Below are 21079 nucleotides of genomic sequence, written 5' to 3'. Positions count from 1 at the left end.
GCCATTTTGCCCTGGGTGTGGCCTTACCTTGTATGCTCCTGCATGGCCGGAACCTGTTAGGTCTCTTCTGGGGATCCCTGCCTGTTCCAAGGCCTCTTCTATAGAGAAGCTGCAGTCCATGATGAAGGTCACCATGTCCTTGAGCTGTTCTGAGTACTCTTCCAGTGAGGTCAGGATGCCAGTGCAGGTGCCAAACTCGTATTTCTGAAACTGTGGACAGATGGTCCTAGAGACACAAAGAGATGCTCACAGGCCCTGGTGTACTTGTTTGTTTGTTTGTTTGTTTGTTTGTTTTTCCAAGACAGGGTTTCTCTATGTAACAGCCCTGGCTATTCTGGAACTTGCTCTGTAGACTAGGCTGACCTCAAACTCACTGAGATTCACCTGCCTCTGCCTCCTCCCCAGTGCCATGATCAAAGGTGTGCACCACTATGCCCATTCGGGCCAACATTGTGCTTATGAAAAGGGCAGCGGAGGGACTCTCTGATGCTGACAGGTCTGGAACTCTACACTGTGGAACTTGGTTTTCATCTCGGGGCTTTGCTGGTGTTCCTGAGGCATGATCAGACCAAAGACACCGAATCAACGTGTGCATAACATAACCTGGGAGCCACCCCATCCCATGTCCTGAACCTCAACATGAGATCAGTCAGATCCACAAGAATGAAACAATGATGGACTTATGCCACAGGGGAAGCTGTTAGACCGAGACAGACTCTGGTGGCCTCTCCTGTGAGGTTGAAATATGTAGATATATATATTGAGTATATAATTATATACTACAATAAAAGTTATTTAAAACATTGAGTTATTTATTCCTGGAATTTCCCCATGCAATATTTTTAGACATTGGTCACCCGTCGGTCACTGAAATTGTTGAGTGTGAACAGGGGCTAAGGGGGACGTCTGCTGCTTAAGAGTGTGGGCAAACATGCACAATATGAATGGTATTTTCCTCTGAGGGTTAGTGATTCGAGCATTGTTCTTAATCCTGTGCAAAGGCTTTCTGGTAGGAGTGATAAAGTGACAGGTGGCAGTGCCTGTCACGGTTAATTCTAATCATCAGTTTGAACTACCTAGAACCACATGGGAAGAGACTCTCAGGCTGGCCTGTAAGAGTGTCTTTGGGAGAGTGCATTGATTAATTGAAGTGGGAAGATGCATCTCCTATGGGTGGCACCATTCCCTAGGCAAGGGGATCCTGAACTGGATAAGAGTGGAGAGAGCAGTATAGCTGAGCTGGCATTCATGCGTTTGTGTATTGCTCTTGGATCAGGTAAGGTCAGTGCACACCTTTAATCCCAGGCCGCAGAGGTGGGAAGACCTCTTTGAGTTCTAGTCTACATAGTTAGTTCCAAGTCAACTAAGGGTACATAATGAGATCCTATATTAAAACAAACAAACAAAACAAAACAAAAACAAAACAAACAAAATCCTGACCCCTTCTCTGGTCTATGTTTATAATGTTACTGGCTGCTTCAAGTTCCTGTCACCTCCTCGTGGTTATCCTGAACTAAAATAACTCCCACCCCGACAGTTGCTTTTGTCAGGGTATTTTATCATGACAATAGGAAATTAAGCTAAGGTATAGTCCAAAAGATTTCTCCAGGCTTGGAGCAAGGGCAGGAGCAGGAGCAAGTGTGGAGTTGGAGGAGAGAGCATGAAATAGGAGGGGTAGAGAGGCTGCTGAGCAGTGGTCCTGTGAGGGTCCAGGTCAGGACCTGTGTGGTCCCCAAGGCAGGACCACAGTGTACCTGATACCATAGCACCCCAGCTGCAGCGTCCTCCCTTACAACTACCGTAGCACAGGCTTCTTACCTTATGTCTGGAACAGCACTCAGCTGAGGAAATGTCTTCTCCGGCTCACTTTGTCCGAGTAGGGGTAGAGGACCATGGTTACCCTGGCAGAAGCTTTCAAAGGCTGGTGCTAGGGATCTGGGCAGGACCACCACACTAGCCGGCTGGAGTCCTGGGTTGGGTGGGGATGGGATGAAGGCACACTTGGTGGCAGCTTGCAGACCCCGAGTTAATTCCATTTTTGATTGACACGTTTTAGATGCACACAGTAATGTACTTAAGTGTACAGCATAGCTGTGTATGGTGGAGGAGCACACCTATAATATTAGCACTCAGGAGGCTGGGGCAGGAGATCACAAGCTTGAGGTCAGTCTGGGCTATACAGTGAGACTCCATCTCAACAAACAAACATGCAAAGAAGCAAATGGAAATATAGAGTCTAGTGCTTTTTATAGAATAAACACACCCACCTAGCAAGCACCCAGATTGGGAGACATGATTGCAGAATCGGCATCTTGGCTGCTCCATCCATTGTACACTATCCTAACTTTTTTTTTTTTTTTGGTTCTTTTTTTCGGAGCTGGGGACCGAACCCAGGGACTTGCGCTTCCTAGGCAAGCGCTCTACCACTGAGCTAAATCCCCAACCCCACTATCCTAACTTTTAATCCACACATGGCCCATTACTGGACTTCATATAGTGGAATCGAACATATAGTATCTATCTTTAAAGTCCTAGTCCTTTTGCTAATGTCTCGGAATTGACTCATATCGTTGCATTCAGTGGTAGTCTGTCCACCTGCTATGGGGTGTGGTGTATTCACCCGCGTGAGAATTGACCTCTGCCTGATGGGAAAGGACTTCTCACTTAGGTTATTGCAAATGGCACCCTCATGAGCTTTACAGAGTGCGCATGCACTCTCTCACTTGCCATCCACCTAGGCTTGCAGTGGAAACACCCAGTCAGCTTTACTGAGTATTGCGCATTCCTATTGTGGCTCAACCCAGTGGCACAGCCATGGTGGGCATCTCTGGGACCTGGTGCTGCATGCCTTTGTCCTGGTGGCTGTGTCATGGAGTGACGCTGTATTTGCAATGGGCTGTACTGGTTACCTCATTGAATGACAAAAGCAACTTGGGAGGAGGAAGGACTTGTTTTTGGTTCACAGTTGCAGGAGATACAGTTATGGTCTCTCTGTGTCTGTCTGTCTGTCTCTGTCTCTCTGTTGAAATAGCTCAGAGGATTATATCTGCATCTAATCATGGTTGTCCTCAGTAGAACAAGACTGCAACTGATGTTGATGCTCTTCTGTGTACCTTTTCTAGTGTATAAATCTAGCACTGTGTTTGGACGGGCCCCCAGAAGTCCATGGGTCAGAACTTTGGTTCCTCAGTGTGCCTGTGGGAGGCGGAGCCTAATGGGAGGTGTTTGAGCTACTATGAGGCTGCCACCCTCACTAGTGGGTTAATACCTCCCCATGGGACACTTTATTCCCATTAGCCTTGTTTAATCGCCACAAAGACAGTAGTTTTTTTTTTTTTTTCTTTTTTTCGGAGCTGGGGACTGAACCCAGGGCCTTGCGCTTGCTAGGCAAGCGCTCTACCACTGAGCTAAATCCCCAACCCCAAGACAGTAGTTTTAAAGCAACCTGTCATTCCTGCTTGCCCTTGGGCCTGTAGCTGCTTGCCTTCTGCTCTCCATGAGTTAAAGCTGTCCGAAGGCCCCTGCTACATTCTAGCACCAAGCTCTTGAATTTTCTACCTTTCCTAAACCATAAACTAACAGAAACTCTTTCTTGTTTTTATACATTACCTGCTATGGTGATTAACCCTATCCACTAGATGAAATTTAGAATCACCTTAGAAACAAATATCTGGGCGTGCAGAAATTTGTGTTCAGACTAGGTTGATGGAGTAGGAAGACTCACCCTAAATATGAGTGACACCATCCCACGGGCTGGGGTTCAGGACTAAATAAAGAGGAGAAAGTGCATTGAGCAGCAACATGCGTCTCTCTCTGCTTCCTGACAGCTGAAGCCATGTGACCATGCGTCTCCGGCTCCTACAGCCATATCTTCCCAAGTGGACTGTGTCACCCGGAACTGTGAGCCACAGCAAACCCTTCCTCTCATAACTTGCTTCTGTCAGGTGTTTCGTCCCAGCAATGAAGACAGGTAACCAACACGCCCAGTATCACGTGTTTCGCTGCATTAAGGGAGAGACTACACCACAGACCGAGAGCTGTGTTCTACTGGAGAATAACCTCAGGGACAATTTTCCTAACTGCCAGATGGACTCCATCAACCTGTGGACCTTTCTGCCCGACAAGAACACTATTAGCAGACATTTATTGTGTTGCTCTGTGCTAAGTGATTCAGGACCCCTTTGTCATGGCACTGTATCCACTGGGTTATGGGCTTTGGGCCTTTGTATGATGGATTCGAGACCTCCTCTGAGAAGAGGGGTGCAGTAGACATGACTATCTTCTGGGTGAACCTGAGGACCAGCAAGTGGGGAGACAGCACTGGCACCTATCACGGGGAGATGCACAGTGTCTGCCAAGGTCACCCAGAGTTTTCCAAAGGAGGACACTCAGGCGTGAGGAGGACACTGGTGCATGTCTCAAGCTTGCACAGCTGGGGGTCCACAATGACCTGCACCTGCAGTGAGGTGGAGAGGAGGAAGCCAGCTTAAAGGCCTTCCCTCCTCTCTCCTCTGCCTCTTCCCTCCGAAGCCTATTGTGAGGACAAATTGGATTTCTAATGCAATAAATCAGGGAGGCATTAGGGATACAAAGCTCCTTTGTTTCCTTTTTAATTAAATGCACTTCGGGAGCTGAGCTTAGGTTTTGTTCATCTTCACTGAGATGAATAGAAAAATCCTGAGTTGTCCCCATTCGCAACACAATATGGAATGGCCCCCTTAAGGTCCCTCTTTAGAGGGCGGTGGGGCAGATCACACTTCTAGGTGAGGGTACCTTCCAGCTCAGGGTGATTCATGCACCCCCGGGGGCTCTCGGGTTCCATTTAAGGTCTTGATACTTTCTCTTTGTGGTGAGAAACTGAGTGATTTATTCTGAGTCTTTTAACCGAAAATCGATTTTTTTTTAACATGAAGAAACAGGGGGAAAAACACTTTAGTGCTCTCAATTGGATTTAAAGCTTATAAAACTCAGCTCTAGGCTGAAGTTTCTAGCGTTGGGGACATGAACATTCTCCTGATGGATCATTCTATAGCAGCTCTTGGCTTGAAGAACCTTAACCCCCCAAGGGGCTCTCCAAGAGGGTCCTGGGGAGGAGCCTGTCCACATTTCCATTCTGGAAACAAGCATGGGAAAGTCACACAGGTTACTCACAGGGTGCCTCTAGTGAGGAGCAAAGTCAGAAATCACACCCTCAGTGTCTATTCTGGAGATTTAAGGCCTGGGCTGCTCAGACCCACAGCCTCCTGAAGGTCCAGGAGGCAGTCATTGTCTGGGGTGAAACTCACATTTGCTGACTGTGTACAATGACTTTGATAGACCTTGGAAATCTTCTATACAAATTCTGCTTCTCTTTATTCACGTATTAATAGATCACTTTCATTGGCTTGGGCTTCATTGACTCAGCGTTAGTCATAAGACTTGTTTTGGCTGAGACGACATTAGGACCTTAGTCTGCGGTGTGAACCGTCTAGAGCCATGGCTTGCCTATATACCTTAGTGGACTGCTTTCTCTTGGACTCCTGAGCTACTGCAGGAAGAGGTTTGTGGGCTGGAGAGATGGCTTAGTGGTTAAGAGCACTGACTGCTCTTCCAGAGGTCCTGAGTTCAAATCCCAGCAACCACATGGTGGCTCACAACTGTCTGTAATGGGATCTGATGCCGTTTCTGGTGTGTCTGAAGACAGCTACAGTGTACTTATATATAATGAATAAATAAATCTTTTTTTTAAAAAGAAGTTTGCGCCGTGTTGGAGAGTGCTCTAGTTTGCCTTTCTATTGCTGTGAGAAACACTATGACCACAAGCAACTTGAGAAGAAAAGGATTTAATATGGCTTACACTTCTGGGTTACAATTGGTCATTTAGGGTAAGTTAGGGAAGAAATCCAAGTAAGAACTGAGGCAGAAACTGTGGCGGAATCCCACTTACTGACTTACTCACTACCTGGCTCATGCTCAGTTAGCTTTCTTTCTTTCTTTTTTTTAAAGATTTATTTATTATATATAAGTATACTGTAGCTGTCTTCAGACACACCAGAAGAGGGCATCAGATCTCATTACAGATGGTTGTGAGCCACCATGTGGTTGCTGGGATTTGAACTCAGGACCTCTGGAAGGGCAGTCAGTACTCCCAATCATTGAGCCATCTCTCCAGCCCATTAGTTAGTTTTCTTATACAGACCAGACCCACCTACCTAGGAATGGAGCTGCCCACAGTGGGCTGGAACCTATTCAGATAATTAGTAATGCCCCCACAGACATGGCCACAGACAAATCTGATTGAGGAAATTACCAGTTAAGGATCCTTCTTCCCAGGTGACACTTGGCATTGTCAAGCTGACAATAAAAACTAACCAGCAGAGAGCTCCACAGAAGAAAATTTTAGGCTCTCTGGTCCCGTCATTCCAGTGGACATCAGAATATGAGGGAGAAGCCCATGAATGGTCCAGCCTCGTGCTGCAGCCAGAGGAACTCCTTCACAGAGCTGAGCAAGCCTCAGCTGTAGACTTGTGAAAATTATGGTCCTAAGCCATTACTGCTTAGGGTACTTTGTTGAGCAACAATAGGCAGTCATTCACCCACAAATAATAGTGTAAGCCTGACATAACAATACACTAAATAAGCGCTCTCTTGCTTTAAGGACATTAAGTACACTGCTGGGTTTTCCTTTGGTTGTAGCATAACTAGAAAAAAACCTATAGGCTATTTCCTTTCTTCCTTTTTTAAAAATTAATTAATTAGTTGATTAATTTAAATTTTTGTGGTGCTAGGAATAGAACCAGGGCCTTTAGCATAATAGGCAAGTTCTTTACCGCCAAGCCACGTCCAAGCCCTTAAATGTTTGTTTGTAGTGTGAACTATTGGTGGTACTTAGGTCAGGGACATATCTGGGGTGTGTGTGTGTGTGTGTGTGTGTGTGTGTGTGTGTGTGTGTGTGTGTGGACTCAGAGGGTCAGGATCTCAAGGTTATCCTCAGCTAGGTAAAGAGTTTGAATTCATCCTGGGTTAGCTACATGAGACCCTGTCTTAATAAAACCTGCCGTCAAACACCCAGACAAACATCTATTCCCACTTACCTCCAGTCATGCTGGATATGTTTCTGATGTGTGCTGCCTTCGGTAGACTCCTTATGGCAGAGGGGAGACAAGACCTCAAGAGAAGTGAGAAGGGTACCATACCATCCCAGAATGAGCCGCAGAGAACCTGTAGGGTGGAGGTAGGCAGAGGTTAGAAGCAATGTCGCTATAGACCCAGAGTTGGTGTTGGATTCTGTGCCCTGGGCTATCCTAACACTTGGTGACTTCTGCACGCTCTTCGCCTGACCTGGGTATTTTCCATCCTGCTCTGAGGCCTTTGTGTTCCACAGTAGCAGCTGAGAATCCAGTCTCAGCAGAGCGGCACCAGGCTGGGACAGAGCCTCACCGTCTTAGGAACATTCTTTGAACTATTCTTCTGGGGCTGGAGCCACAGCCGCTAATGCTCCACTTGACTTTGAACTCCCTTCTCTCCCAGGTACCTGCTAGACAGAGACACAGCTTAGACTTCCTCTGCAGGCTCCACAACACCAAGGACAACCCAAATAGTACAGCCTGAAATTCTGTCCACAGATCTAGTAAAGGAGGGAATGGTATTTATAGTCACGAACGAAACGTCAGCTCCATTAGCTGTCTCCTGTGACTTTTGATGAGTTTGATTGGATGAGTTCTTAGAAAGTAGGAACTTGATGTCCTCTACCTACAGTGATTTTTATGGGTTTTGGCAAATGAGTAAATGTTATACATTTTAAATATAGAATGTGTTTTAAGGTTATAATTAAAAGTTTAAAAACTTGGGACTTGGGCAATCACTCAGTTGGTAAAGGGCTTGCTGTGTAAGTGTAAGGACCTGAGTTTCAGGTCCAGCATCCACGTAAAAAGCCGGGCATAGCACAGTGTGCTTGGAAGTGTGTGTAACACTAGTGAGGTAGAGACACGAGGAACCGTGGGACTTGATGGCCAGCCAGTCCAATCAATCAGTGAGCTGCAGGTTCAGTCTTAGAAAACAAGGTGGAGGGGTTGGGGATTTGGCTCAGTGGTAGAGCGCTTGCCTAGCAAGCACAAGGCCCTGGGTTCGGTCCCCAGCTGCAGGGGAAAAAAAAGGAAAAGAAAACAAGGTGGAGAATCATTAAGTAAGATCTCCAATCTTAACCTCTGGCCGCCAAGCACACATGCACCCATGTGCACACACACCCCACCCAACATGTGTGACTACCTGTGAACACATATACTTCATATAAAGTTTGAAAATTATTTTAAAAATGCAGAAATGGTCTCAAATTGGTAGGAAAGTATGCCTAGAAAGAAATCTTGTAACTTAATTTTTCTTGTGGTACAGAGTGTTCAGATGGGTTAGCTAACAGCACTGACCTCTGACCCACATCCCTTTTATCCAAGCAGACCAGCTGCCTGGCGTGAGAACATACAAGCAAGTGGTTTGTTGAATGACCGGCTGATTGCAGAGTGGAAGAAAATATGGCTTGAGAGCAGTGTTACAGTGAGGAATTTTAGATAAGCCTAATTTCCCACAACCCTTTCTGTCCAAATAGACGTATTCAGTGAGATTCAAAACCACCAATTTGTGTTTTCAACTCTAGTCAATCTCTTAGGTAAGAAAACCATGTAAGCTTCAGGTCTAATTTAAGAAAGGTTTGAGCTTGTATAGACTCCCAAACAAACAAAAGAACGAGATTGTTCTAGGAAGAAGAGAGATGCATTTAAAACCGACTTGAGAGCTTTGATTTAATAGCTGCAAACAAAGAGGGCACAGAAGAGAGAACAGTTAGTCCTAGCTGGTTTGGAGAGCAGGAGGGGTCAGGTGAGGTTGGATTCCAGGCCCCAGTGGAAGGCAAAGCTGAGGCCTAAGGCAGCCGCTCCCTCTAGCAGGTCGAAGTAGTGTTTTTCTCCTGGACTGGCAGGCCTCACTCCAGGCCAAGCGGCTAGTCAGCTGCTGAGATCCTAGATGTCTGTGGTTCCCAGAGTCACTGCAGGGGACTTAACGCCTCTGTCTGTCGCTCAGTAAAGGCCAAAGTCAGAGCTATTCTGCAGCCACATGGGAGACGGCAGTCAGAGCCACTGGTCTCAGCTCCAAGTGTAGATAGACGATGAAGGGCTTGTACCAAACCCTGCTGAAGGAGACATCCGTGCTCGTAGCTGACTGCAAGTGAAAGCTGGGCTAGACATCGGTTATAGCTTTAGTCCATCACCTGAGGGATGTTGTCTTCCTTCCCTTTATTTACCTATTGTGTTAATAGAAATATAGATGGATAAGGCAGGCACATGCAGGTGGTGGCCCACACCTTTAACCCCAGCACTCTGGAGGCAGAGGCAGGCGACTCTCTGAGTTTGAGGCCAGCCTAGTCTACACAGCAAGTTCCAGGAGAGCCAAGGCTACACGGAGAAACCCTGTCTCGAAAATTAAAAAAACCAACAGCGACCATCCAATAAGTAAATAAAAATGGATCCTCAATTGACTTTCCAACCTGGAAATAAATATGGGTAGGTGGAAACCTGTCCTGTGGAACACACGATGCAGGCTTGCCACACGCGTGTTCAGCAAGAAGGAAAAGAAGGTAGCATCCCATCTAGCATCCGACTTCCGGTCTCATGGGTTACTCCCTGAACAGAGGTTAAACAGCTGGAGACTGTCTGCTCATAACAAGTGATAGCAGTTGCCACCATCTCTGGGCACCTACTGTGCCAGGCACCATCTATTGGCTATTTATAATAGCCCCTAAAGAAAGGCACAGTTTAGTTCTTTGTAGACAAGGAAACAAAGGCCAAGGGAGGTCCAAGAAGTTACATAAAGTCCATAATTCATGAGTAGAGACCAAATCCAAACCTGATTTATGTCTATGAGTGATTGCTAACTATCTACCCAACATCTATGTTTTTACATATCTATGTAATCATCCATTCATCCATCCATCATCATCTATCCATCATCATCTATCCATCCATCATCCATCCATCCATCCATCCATCCATCCATCCATCCATCCCATCCATGGTATATCAGTATACCTTAGTAATACCACAGACCATTCCTTATTAATCACAATGTGATTGTAGGGCCAGAACCTATATGTTTCTTAGAAGACTGAATACTGAACTCCTTTGGCTTTCCATCATGGCCTCTGGTGAACCCATGCAGGGTGGCCCAAGTGTCTCCTTCCTCAGTAACTTCCTCTAGAAGCAGGAAGAGACAAAATCCAAATGGTGAGTTCAAAGAAGCTGCCTTCCTATCAAGAATCAAGAACTTTCTCTTTCAATCTCTCTCTCTCTCTCTCTCTCTCTCTCTCTCTCTCTCATAGAACAAACTATTTTTTTTCTTTTTTTTTTCGGAGCTGGGGACCGAACCCAGGGCCTTGCGGTTGCTAGGCAAGTGCTCTACCACTGAGCCAAATCCCCAACCCCTAGAACAAACTATTAAATCCACAAATATTATTCTTTAGCATCAAAGGTCCTAAAACTGGGCTGTTGTATTTAGATCTGATTCTTCTTCCCCTGTTCCATGCTCCCAAAAACAAGACTCAGACTCAAAGTATATTTACAAATACCTTGGTCACATAACTAGGTTCTTTTCTAGCTAGAATCATAATTTAAGACAACCCATTTATTTTAACCTGCATTCTGCCACATGATTGGTCACATGTGTATGCTTTTACCATACAACTGTCTGGTTACATCTTCCTACACCTGCTCTATCTGAGTCCCACCTTTCTTTCCTGCCTAAGCCCTAGGCCATAGACCTTTAAATTGACATCTATAGAATGTACAAGATATTCTTTCTGCACTGGGCCCCAAAGACAACATCCTCTCAGCAGAGTCCGAGACATTCCAACTCCAGGGTAAAACTCTCCGGTCCATTGCTATGGTAGATGACGAAATCCCACCTTCCCAGAGCCACCTCTTTGCTTTATTCAGTTCTAGGAATGCATCCTAAGATATTTTCAAGTAGTGAATAAGATCCCAGAGTGCATAGCAGTGCTGATTGTCATGTAAATGATTTAAAAACAACTCAATAGAAGCTAATTGAACACATCCAGGATTGGTAATATTGAAAATTACATGTGTGGTATATGTCTTGTCTCTTCTCTGACATAACAAATACAGGCAACTGAGTAGTTCATTTAAGATATATGTGGGGCTGGGGATTTAACTCAGTGGTAGAGCGCTTACCTAGCAAGTGCAAGGCCCTGGGTTCGGTCCCCAGCTCCGAAAAAAAAAAAAAAGAACCAAAAAAAAAGATATATGTATATGTACACACACACACACACACACACACACACACACACACACACACACACATATATACATATATATGTTTAGTAGTCAGGTATGATGGCACATGTCTTTAGTCTCAGCATTTAGGAGGCTGAGGTAGGAAGATTGCCAATTTAAGGCCAGAATGGACTTCCCATTGGGTTTACAGTATGAGTTACAGAACAGCCAGGGCTACACAGAGGAACCCTGATTCCATAATCCATAAAAATACAAACTAAAAACAAACAAATAAACAAATGAAACCTAGCCACTGTAGGGCACACATTCAAACCACACCCAGACCAGAAAATGTCAGATCACTTAACTATTTTTTTAAATGAGCTAACCCTTCAATTTTTTTTTTTTTACATTTTATTTGTTTGTTTGTTTCTGCTCTCTCGCACATTCACATGAATTGAATTCAGTCTGTTGGGTGTAGCGGCAAACAGCCTTAGCTGCGGAGTCATCTCACCAGACCTAAAGGAGGTATCTCTTTGTGCCTCATCTAAAACAATTTCTCCAGCATATGAAGGAAACAAGGCTAGGGATTCTCTGTGTACAAGTACACTACCCATATTCAAATCCATATAGACCAACTCTAGAAGGGTAGACATGGAGGTGATGGGGGAAGAGCTAAACATGGGAGTCCTGCACATGGAGAGGTTGACTTGTGTTCCTATGCATCCTTAAGTCTGTCCTGGCCTTCATCCACTCTTAAGCCTCTCTCTTCATCCAACTCCAGGGAGCCAGAGACACTCAAGAGGGCCTTCCTACTCATTTGAATGTTCTACACTCTGCCAGAAATCCAGAGCTTCCATTGTTCTCTCAGAGAGCATGGCCCTTCTCGCCATCTCTGTGCCAGCTGAGGGGTGCTGGGAACACTGAGGAAGAGACCAGAGAGGTGACCTTTTTAGTGTTCTACTGCTGTGAAGAGACACCATGACCATGGCAACTCTTATAAAAGAAAACATTGAATCAAACCTTTCTTAGAGTTTCAAAGATTTAGTTCATTTTCATTGTGGAAGGGAGCATACAGCAGGCAGGCAGACATTGTGCTGGAGAAGTAGCTGAGACTTTGGGCTTGGAGCAGGCTTTTGAAACCTCGGACCCCACCCCCAGTGACTCACTTCCTCCAACAAAGCCACACCTCCTAATCCTTTCGAATAGTGCCACTCTCTGGTAACAAAATATTCAAATCTATGAGCTTAGGTCAGTCATTCTTATTTAAACCACCACAATGACCTAGAGTGTGCTCTGAAGTGGAGAGGGATGGGGCAATATTTGTGATCCAATTCTAAATTTTCTCTCATAAATTATCTACAGTTTATACTTAGACAGACTGCACCAGTGTTCAAGCACAGTACATCTACCCATCCACCCATACATCTACCCATTCATCCATCAATACATCTATCCATCCACTCATTTATTCACCCATCGGTCCAAATACCCATCCATCCATCCACCCATCCACCATTCATCCATGCATCCATTCACCCAGCCATCCATCATCCATCCACCCATCATCCATCCATCCATCATCCATTCACCCATCATCCATCCATCCATCATCCATCAATCCGTCCACCTGTTCATCCATCCGTCCATCTATCCATGAAATATCATGGTGAAAGTGCAAACCAAGAGAGAGTTGGCATCTCAACCTAGCTATACCCGTATGTGGAATCATTGACCTCTCTGTCTGTTTTCTCATTAATGCCTTGTGACCACTACTATGAACCTCAGTAGTTGTGCTCAGCCCTAATGGGTTGGCACATGTGAAGTTCATGGGTCACTTCCTGGCCTGGCTTCCATTTAGCCTTGCAGAAGTATTGCCTTCATTTGTTACTCTATGTGCAATGTGCTGGAGACACTGTGGTAAGAAGACGACAGCCACAGCCCACGCCCATAGGGATTTACCAGCCTAAGAGACAGACATTAAACACATAATTACCATCAGCCTGTCTCCTGTGGAGAGAAAAGAAGTAAACAGTTAGCTACAATACAATGTGCTTAGCATTCCTAGGCTACAAGGACTAGGGCTAGAAAAGGAGCTGAATCTGAAAGGATGAATAGGGGTTCCTTGAGTAAAAGTGAAAGACCTTTTCAGCCCATGGACAGAAGGGGCAAAGGTAGGGAAGCTCGTGGAGAGATCCAACGTTCTGTGACACAGGTAAGGAAGGGGTGGCAAGAAGAGAGGCACCAGCAACAATACCTGACACACAGGAAGCACTCATTCTGTGTCTCCTGTCAGGGCTGTGAGTACCGAAAACATCACTCACTAGGACCCTGGAAATGAGGCTGCCAGAGAGGCAAGAGAGAGGTCATGAGGCTGAGAAGCCCAAGGCAGCATGTGTTTCAGGGAGAAACCAGTGGTTCACAGGGCTCAAGTACTATAAAGTGCAGCAAGCCTTCACTGGGAAATGCTCTTTTCCCCACACCATCATGCTCTGTCATCAGCAAACACAGAGGACACTTATATTGATGTAGGACTGTCTCTGGGACCTCAGAGGGCACACACAAACTACGAGATACAGTCCATTTCCTGAACGCTTGAGGTCTAGGCTAGAAGACTTGTTTACAAGAACTAAGAATTTTCGGTGTTACAAAACTCCACTTCTGGCTTTCGTAGCTGTCCCCTGGATCAGTTCCCCAGAGTCCCTCCATGTGACAATGGAGCAACAGAACGAGTAGGTGTTCAGACCTTGTCTCTACTCATTAATTTCTGTGGTGGGAGTTGCTCAGTGTTTGCCAAGAGAGTTGCTGGTGGTAGCCTAAATACAACTGCGAATTTGCAAAATAAATGTTGCTGTAAGGAAGAAGGCATCCTAACTGTACAAACATCTCATTAGAAATGTCATGACAATAACAGAGACAAAAGATCAGGGAAATGCTGGCAGTCATAATTAGCATTTGTTTATTTAATAGGTCAGACGTGAGCGCTCCCAATATGAAGAGAATCATTAACAAACAAGTATTTCCCATCATCAAGACAAATGCTGGTTCTTTCACCTTCCCTTTAGGTGAAGTCTTTAGATGGAACAGAGAAAGGTAGAAGCCAAAGGCCGGGTTTGGGGAACAGGAAGTCATGGTGACTCAAAGCAGGGTGTCAGAGCCCACGTAGAATGAGGACCCAAGTCTAAGGAAGATGGCCTGGACTTTGGTGTCACAGCTTCACAGGGTGAGGGTGTGCCCCTGTGGTGGTAGTGGTAGGGTGTTGGTCAGACCTGGCTTACAGGGGAGAGAGTCCAACCAGGCTGAGGAGGCTGCTTTGTGGAGAAGGAGGAGGTGGCAAGAGGAGATTTGGCTCTATCTAAAAGGTCAATGTGATACAATCCTGAGAACCTTCTCTCAGGGATACAGGGAGGTACAGAATGAGAAGGAAAAGCCTGTAATAAACCCTGGAGTTTCTGAATCCCATCAGGATATGTCCCTGGGAATAGTGGTTCCCATTGCCTAGAATTAGCTATGTGTTTTATGTCAGGGACTCATTTCTGTAGCTCTGGCTAGTTTAGAACTCTCTATGTAAACCAGGTTGGCCTTGAACCCACAGAGATCTGCCTGCCTCTGCCTCTTAAGTCCTGGGGTTAGATTGGTGCTTGGCAAAGCTAGATTTTAAAGAATGTAGGTGGAGACAGATCGATAGATCGATAGATAGATAATAGATAGATAGATAGATGATGGATGGATAGATAGATAGATTGATAGATAGATAATAGATAGATAGATGATAGATAGATGGATGGATAGATGATAGATAGATAGATAGATAGATAGATAGATAGATAGATAGATAGATAGATAGATAGATAGATAATGTCTCTCCCAGCTCTGCCTGGAAGCGGAGGAATAAACATACTTAATAATGCATGGATTGTGAACTTAGAATACCTTTTTGTTAAGATGAATTGAGATTCCTTGGGGGGAAATTCATCCTGAGAAAGAACGTCCTCTTCTAGAAGACCAAGGTTCAATGTCCAGCACTCACATGGTGTCTCGCAACAGTTTATAACTCCAGTTCCCAGAGGATCTGACACTCTTCCACAGACACCAGGCACACAACGCAAAGTAGGTGCTTAACAAAACACTTCTATACATAAAAAAATGACAAAATGGGAAAATGTATCCAAAGCATGTTTTACTTGTAATGGTTAGTGTTGTTAACTTGAATCCAGAATCAGCTATAGGACAAGCCTCTGTCTGTGCACACCTGTTGGGGCTATCTAGGTTACGGCTAGCCCTGAGGGTGTCTGTATCTCCACTGTGTTAACTGAGATGGAAAGACTCGTTTTAATTGTGGGCAGGGCCTTCTCTGGTCAGCGGATATTGGGCTGTATAAGATAGAGACAGCAGCTAAACATTTGTATTGATTGTGCTGTGTGGGAACCGTAGCCATGATGTGACCAGCTGCCTTATGTTCTTGATGCTGTGACCCCACACTCTCATGGACTGTTGTTCCCTTCCATTGCGGACTGAAATAAGCCCTTTCTCCCTTTGGTCACTTTTGTCAGGGTATCTTTTATCTCATAACAGGAAAGAAAACTAAGGAAACCATAATACAAACTTTGAATTTAAAATTTAACCAATACAGCCTGTCACCACGATTGCCGGGGCAAGGCACCCATGATCCTGGGACATCTTGTGTAGAAAGAAAACGTGTGTTCAAAGAATACTGAAGCACACAGAAAGGACACAGGCAAAGGACTTCCACATTGGGGGGATTTTAGATCTTTGAATAAATGATGGTGGAATTGGAGGGATGGCTCTGCAGTCACGAGCACTGGCTGCTCTTCTAGAGGAACCCAGTTGCATTTTCAGCACCAGGATGGCAGTTTGCAGCTGTCTGTCACTCCAGTTCCTAAAGGATCTGTCACTCTTTTCTGACTTCCCCAGGTTCCAGGTACACATGTGGTGTACAGACATAAAGCACCCATACACATACAATAAATAAACATTAAATGATGAAAGGAACATGGACTAGAGGTGAAACTCAGCAGGCAAGGGTGCTTGTCTCCAAGCCTGAAGTCTGAGCTCCATCCCCAGGACCCCCATGATGAAGAACAGCATCAACTCAGATCTCTGCACATACACTGTGGCTCATGTACACCAGTCAGTCAGTCAGTCAGTCAGTCAGTCAGTCAGTCAGTCAGTCAGTCAGCCAGCCAGCCAGTCAGTCAGCCAGCCAGCCAGTCAGTCAGCCAGTCAGTCAGTCAGTCAGTCAGTCAATCAGTCAGTCAGCCAGCTAGCCAGCCAGTCAGCCAGCCAGCTAGCCAGTCAGTCAGTCAGCCAGACTGTCAGTCAGCCAGTCAATCAGTCTGTCAGTCAGTCAGCCAGACAACCAGTCAGTCAGTCAGTCAGTCAGTCAGTCAGTCAGTCAGTCAGTCAGCCAGCCAACCAGCCAACCAGCTAGCCAGCCAGTCTGTCAGTCAGCCAGTCAGCCAGTCAGTCAGCCAGTCAGCCAGTCAGCCAGTCAGCCAGTCAATCAGTCAGTCAATCAGTCAATCAGTCAATCAGTCAATCAGTCAATCAATCAGTCAGTCAGTCAGTCAGTCAGTCAGCCAGCCACCCAGCCAGCCAGCCAGCCAGCCAGCCAGCCAGTCAGTCAGTCAGTCAGTCAGTCAGTCAGTCAGTCAGTCAGCCAACCAGTCAGTCAGTCAGTCAGTCAGTCAGTCAGCCAGCCAGCCAGCCAGCCAGCCAGCCAGTCAGCCAGTCAGTCAGTCAGTCAGTCAGTCAGTCAACCAGTCAGTCAGTCAGTCAGTCAGTCAGTCAGTCAGTCAGCCAGTCAGTCAGTCAGCCAGTCAATCAGTTAGTCAGTCAGTCAGTCAGTCAATCAGTCAATCAGTCAGTCAGTCAGTCAGTCAGTCAACCAGCCACCCAGCCAGCAAGCCAGCCAGCCAGCCAGCCAGCCAGCCAGCCAGCCAGCCAGCCAGTCAGTCAGTCAGTCAGTCAGTCAGTCAGTCAGTCAGTCAGTCAGTCAGTCAACCAGCCACCCAGCCAGCAAGCCAGCCAGCCAGCCAGTCAGTCAGTCAGTCAGCCAGCCAGCCAGTCAGTCAGTCAGTCAGCCAGCCAGCCAGCCAGCCAGCCAGTCAATCAAATATAGTAAAGTAGAAATATTGGTAGGATCTGTCTATAACTCACTAGCAGAGGAATCTCTATATCATTGCAGATATTTAATATGATATTAAATCATTGAAAATTGGGGGCTGCTATGATAAAGCACATGGATTCTGAGGCTGTTGTTCTTGTATTTCATCATTCTGATTGTTTCAGAGTCTTGAGATGAGAAGAAATAAACTATGGTAAAAATTAAATTGTGGGTAAACAAAACGTGGAGTCTATAAACAGTGGGAGAGCTTTCGTCTTTGATGACGCCTGTTATAAGAGACAAACCCTGAGGGCACTATGTTAACTGAAGTAAACTGGACACAGAAAGACTGATACTGAGTGAGTCCACCCAGTGGATCCAACATCAGCCTAGTTCACAGACGCGGCCTAGAGCAGGAGTTGGCCTATAGTGGGCAGTTTGTGTTTAGAGTTTGGGAAAAGATGGTGGCAGCATCTTAATGTCACAGGTCAACGCACATAAAACCGAAAAGCAACAGGAAAATGTCATGTAACGTATATTTTACTATACTAAGAAATTTGAAGTTTTAAAGTGAGTATTTAAAAATGTTAGCTGAGACAGTTAATATTAACACTCGCTTTAAATGCTCAGTTGAAATCAGAGGTGTGGAGAGTTCCTTCAGACAGACTCCTGTGGGTCTTGATTAACCTCGAGGTTCCCGTCTCAACCCTATAGGAAGGGAGCTTGTCTTGGGAAAGGGAGGCTTTGTGTGGATATTTTGCGTGGCCAAACGTTCACTGTAGGACTTTGACAATCTGGCCATTAACTCTGTCTGCCAGCATGACTCTGAACGTCCATGTTTAGAATCATAGAATGTCCGAGAACTATGTTCTTCAAAGTAAATCTGCCTCGAATTGTCTAGCCAAGTAGAGTAACCCAACCATGGGGCGAAACTCCAAGGCATGACTGCTCTGGGCAAGAAAGGCATCCTTGGGCTTTGGAGCTGGCTTGGCCTGTGAAACCAGAGCACACGTGTTTGCTTATTTAATACAGAGTTTCTGCAATCGTTCCATCAGGCCAAATTCCTGTAACCACGAAATAGGACCCAGGAATCCACATGGTGTCTGAGTGTAGATGCTGCCAACAGTCAATGCCAAGTCACATGGTTCCCCGGGTAGGTCCTAGGCTAAACCAGGAGGTCACTTTAAGGATGTCTAGCTAGTTTCGCACTGCCCAGTTTAATGGTATGATCTACAAGGATACCAGAGGCATCATTCTTTGATTGGGGGGTGGTTAGAGGCTTCAAACATTTCAGTGGCTAGCACAGGGGTTTGGTAGCAAGACCCTGAAGATGCTGCCTGCACGCACAGAGGTGTGCTGAACTAAGTAGTAAAGGCTATGTTCCTGCTCTTTAAGCTTCTTTGTTTTCCGTGTCAGATGCCACACATGCCAGGATAGACATTTTGTTAGCATCCTCCAGGGCTATGATTTTTACACTTTCTAATATGCAACTGTTTGTGGATTGATTATGTCACTAATTTTTTAAAAACGATTTATTTATTTTATATATGCAACTACACTGTCACTCTCTCACAAGACACACCAGAGGAGGGCATCAGATCCCATTACAGATGGTTGTGAGCCACCATGTGGTTGCTGGGATTTGAACTCAGGACCTCTGGAAGAGTAGTCAGTGCTCCTAACCACTGAGCCATCCCTCCTGCCTCCATGTTATTAATCTTTAAAAAGACTCCTTTGTTAGGGGCTTCTTTAATTGAAAGTAAAATTTATTTCACTTGGTTAGTACTTAGTCTCAGAATTGCATTTTATCTTTTTTTTTTAATCTTTTTTTTCTTTTTTTTCGGAGCTGGGGTCCGAACCCAGGGCCTTGTGCTTGCTAGGCAAGCGCTCTACCACTGAGCTAAATCCCCAACCCCAGAACTGCACTTTAATCCAGGATCTAATCCATCCTGCCCCTGAAGAAGTGTGTCACCTGAGAGAACCAATGTATGAAAACAAATGTTTATAATTCACACAGAAGGGTGCCCTATCACAGGAACAGATATTACAGAACAGCGATAATAACACACTTCAAGATTAATCCTTTTCTGCTTGGCCCACTAAAAGACAGTTAGTTCGAAAGGGTATACTTATACATGGGTTGCGTTCTGCAAGACCTATTCGGAATCTAAAGGAAAGAGAGTTGAGCTCTGAGCGGGCTCATCTGCATACGCATCCCCAGCCTGGCAGAGACCATTACATAAGAGCAGCTCCATGGCTTGGGCTATTGTTTCAAAGGCCTCTGAGTCCACTAAATCTGTGTCCCAAAATAGTGGAGCCTGGGCGTCCCTGTGTCCAGCAAGGCTACACAGACTCCGTGCCAGTCTCAGGTAGGATCACGCTCACCCCGCCTGGCTTACTGGCTTAGATCTGAAATTTCATTTTATGAGTATCCCTGAGCACCAAATGTTCAGTCCTCAGTCCTCGCCCTGCAAATTCATTATTATCCGTTGCATGCACCCAGTGTCAGTTCTATATCCAGGTGGGACCCAGACCCATGCTCACAACTGTGAGAGCGGGAAGAGAGAATAGGATTTGTTTTAAGGTGAGTGGTTAAGCAAGATGGCATATTAAAGAAAAGGGGAGTTCCTTTAATGGCTTCCCTGGGAATTCTCAGGGATAGTGTCAGTTTACCCTGGAAGGGAGAGAGGAAGCAGGAGAGGATGGGTCTTTGGGTCCCGGGACAACCCCAGAGAGACGTAGAAGCCTCCAGGGGCCCTTCTCCTAGCATGCAGCACACAGCTGTAGGAGCAAGTCTCCGTTCTCCCTGGTGCATTTCCATGGGAACGGCTAGGCAGCTCCGTGCTGGGAGGTGTGCTCCATCTATTTCTGTGGCTTCTATCACCATGGCACCTACTTGTTCTGAAAAACACAGCTAAAAACGGAACGGGTGGGGGGGATCCACTTCCCTGCAAGCACCTTTTCCTGCAGCCGCTGTCATACCTGTGACTGCTCACATGGGCCTTTCCATCCCAAGGTTCTGTCTTGTGTGTCCCAAAGAGCGCAGAGGCTCACACCCTCTGCATCGGCGTGTGGGGGAGGGTCGGAAGATTTCCCACTAGACTTGCTGCAGGCATACACTGCCTGGAGGAACTCAAAAGTGAAGAGGTTTGCTTAGGAAAGAAGGGAGGAGTTGGGAGGCAGGGGCAGTATTGTCAGTCTACACAGATGTGCTCAAGGAAGAACCGGTGCTTATTCCAACAGAGGACCGTGGCCTTCCTGGGAGCAGAATTTCAATTCAGAGAAGGATGCCTTAGGGCCAAATCACTTACTAGAAGGTTTTCCTCAAGTTTGCTTTGAAACAACGTGCCTAGCCCGCAGTCTAGAATCAGACAAGAGCTTGAGTTCCAATCCTGACTCATCCGCTTGCTAGCCGTTCGTGCTTGCTGAGAACCTTTTCAGAGAGATCAGAGAGTACATACCTCACAGGGACAAGCCGCCCGCTGTGACCCAACCTTCATGGTTCTTAGGGTTAAAAAATGGGGGAATAGTAACACCTGCCTCAAAAAGGGCTTTGCGGCAGTCCCGGAAGGAAATGCTTCAAGAGTTGAGAGACCATCTGTGCCCTGCAGATGATGAGGGCAAGAGAAACACTGAGTGTTGCCATTCCAGGATGCCCAGTGGCTCCTGTTCCAGGCTTGGTGTTCATCCTTGGTCC

At 45.9% G+C, this 21079-nt stretch overlaps 1 protein-coding gene across 10 annotated transcripts in view; it reads right to left on the bottom strand.

Annotated features, from left to right (window-relative positions):
* The window catches only part of Dglucy (D-glutamate cyclase), a 75407-nt gene that overhangs the window by 34112 nt on the left and 20216 nt on the right, over nt 1–21079 (bottom strand). For 5 of the 10 annotated variants that reach the window (XM_087553893.1, XM_087553885.1, NM_001173557.1 and 2 more), the window contains 3 exons: nt 7074–7200; nt 1819–1969; nt 28–226 (listed from right to left, as the gene is read on the bottom strand). In XM_087553893.1, coding sequence (XP_087410019.1) covers nt 28–226; nt 1819–1969; nt 7074–7173 — 450 coding nt within the window. In that variant the 5' untranslated portion in view covers nt 7174–7200. Of the gene's footprint in view, nt 1–27; nt 227–1818; nt 1970–7073; nt 7201–7320; nt 7514–15188; nt 15388–21079 lie in introns of all 10 variants that reach the window. The other 5 variants (XM_087553892.1, XM_087553887.1, XM_087553888.1 and 2 more) reach the window with 2 other exon arrangements.

The sequence above is a fragment of the Rattus norvegicus genome, chromosome 6 (genome assembly GCF_021556685.1).
Source record: "Rattus norvegicus strain SHRSP/BbbUtx chromosome 6, alternate assembly SHRSP_T2T, whole genome shotgun sequence".
Lineage (NCBI taxonomy): Eukaryota > Metazoa > Chordata > Mammalia > Rodentia > Muridae > Rattus > Rattus norvegicus.
Note: the sequence above shows the minus strand (reverse complement) of the source record. Positions and strands in the feature narration are given on the sequence as shown.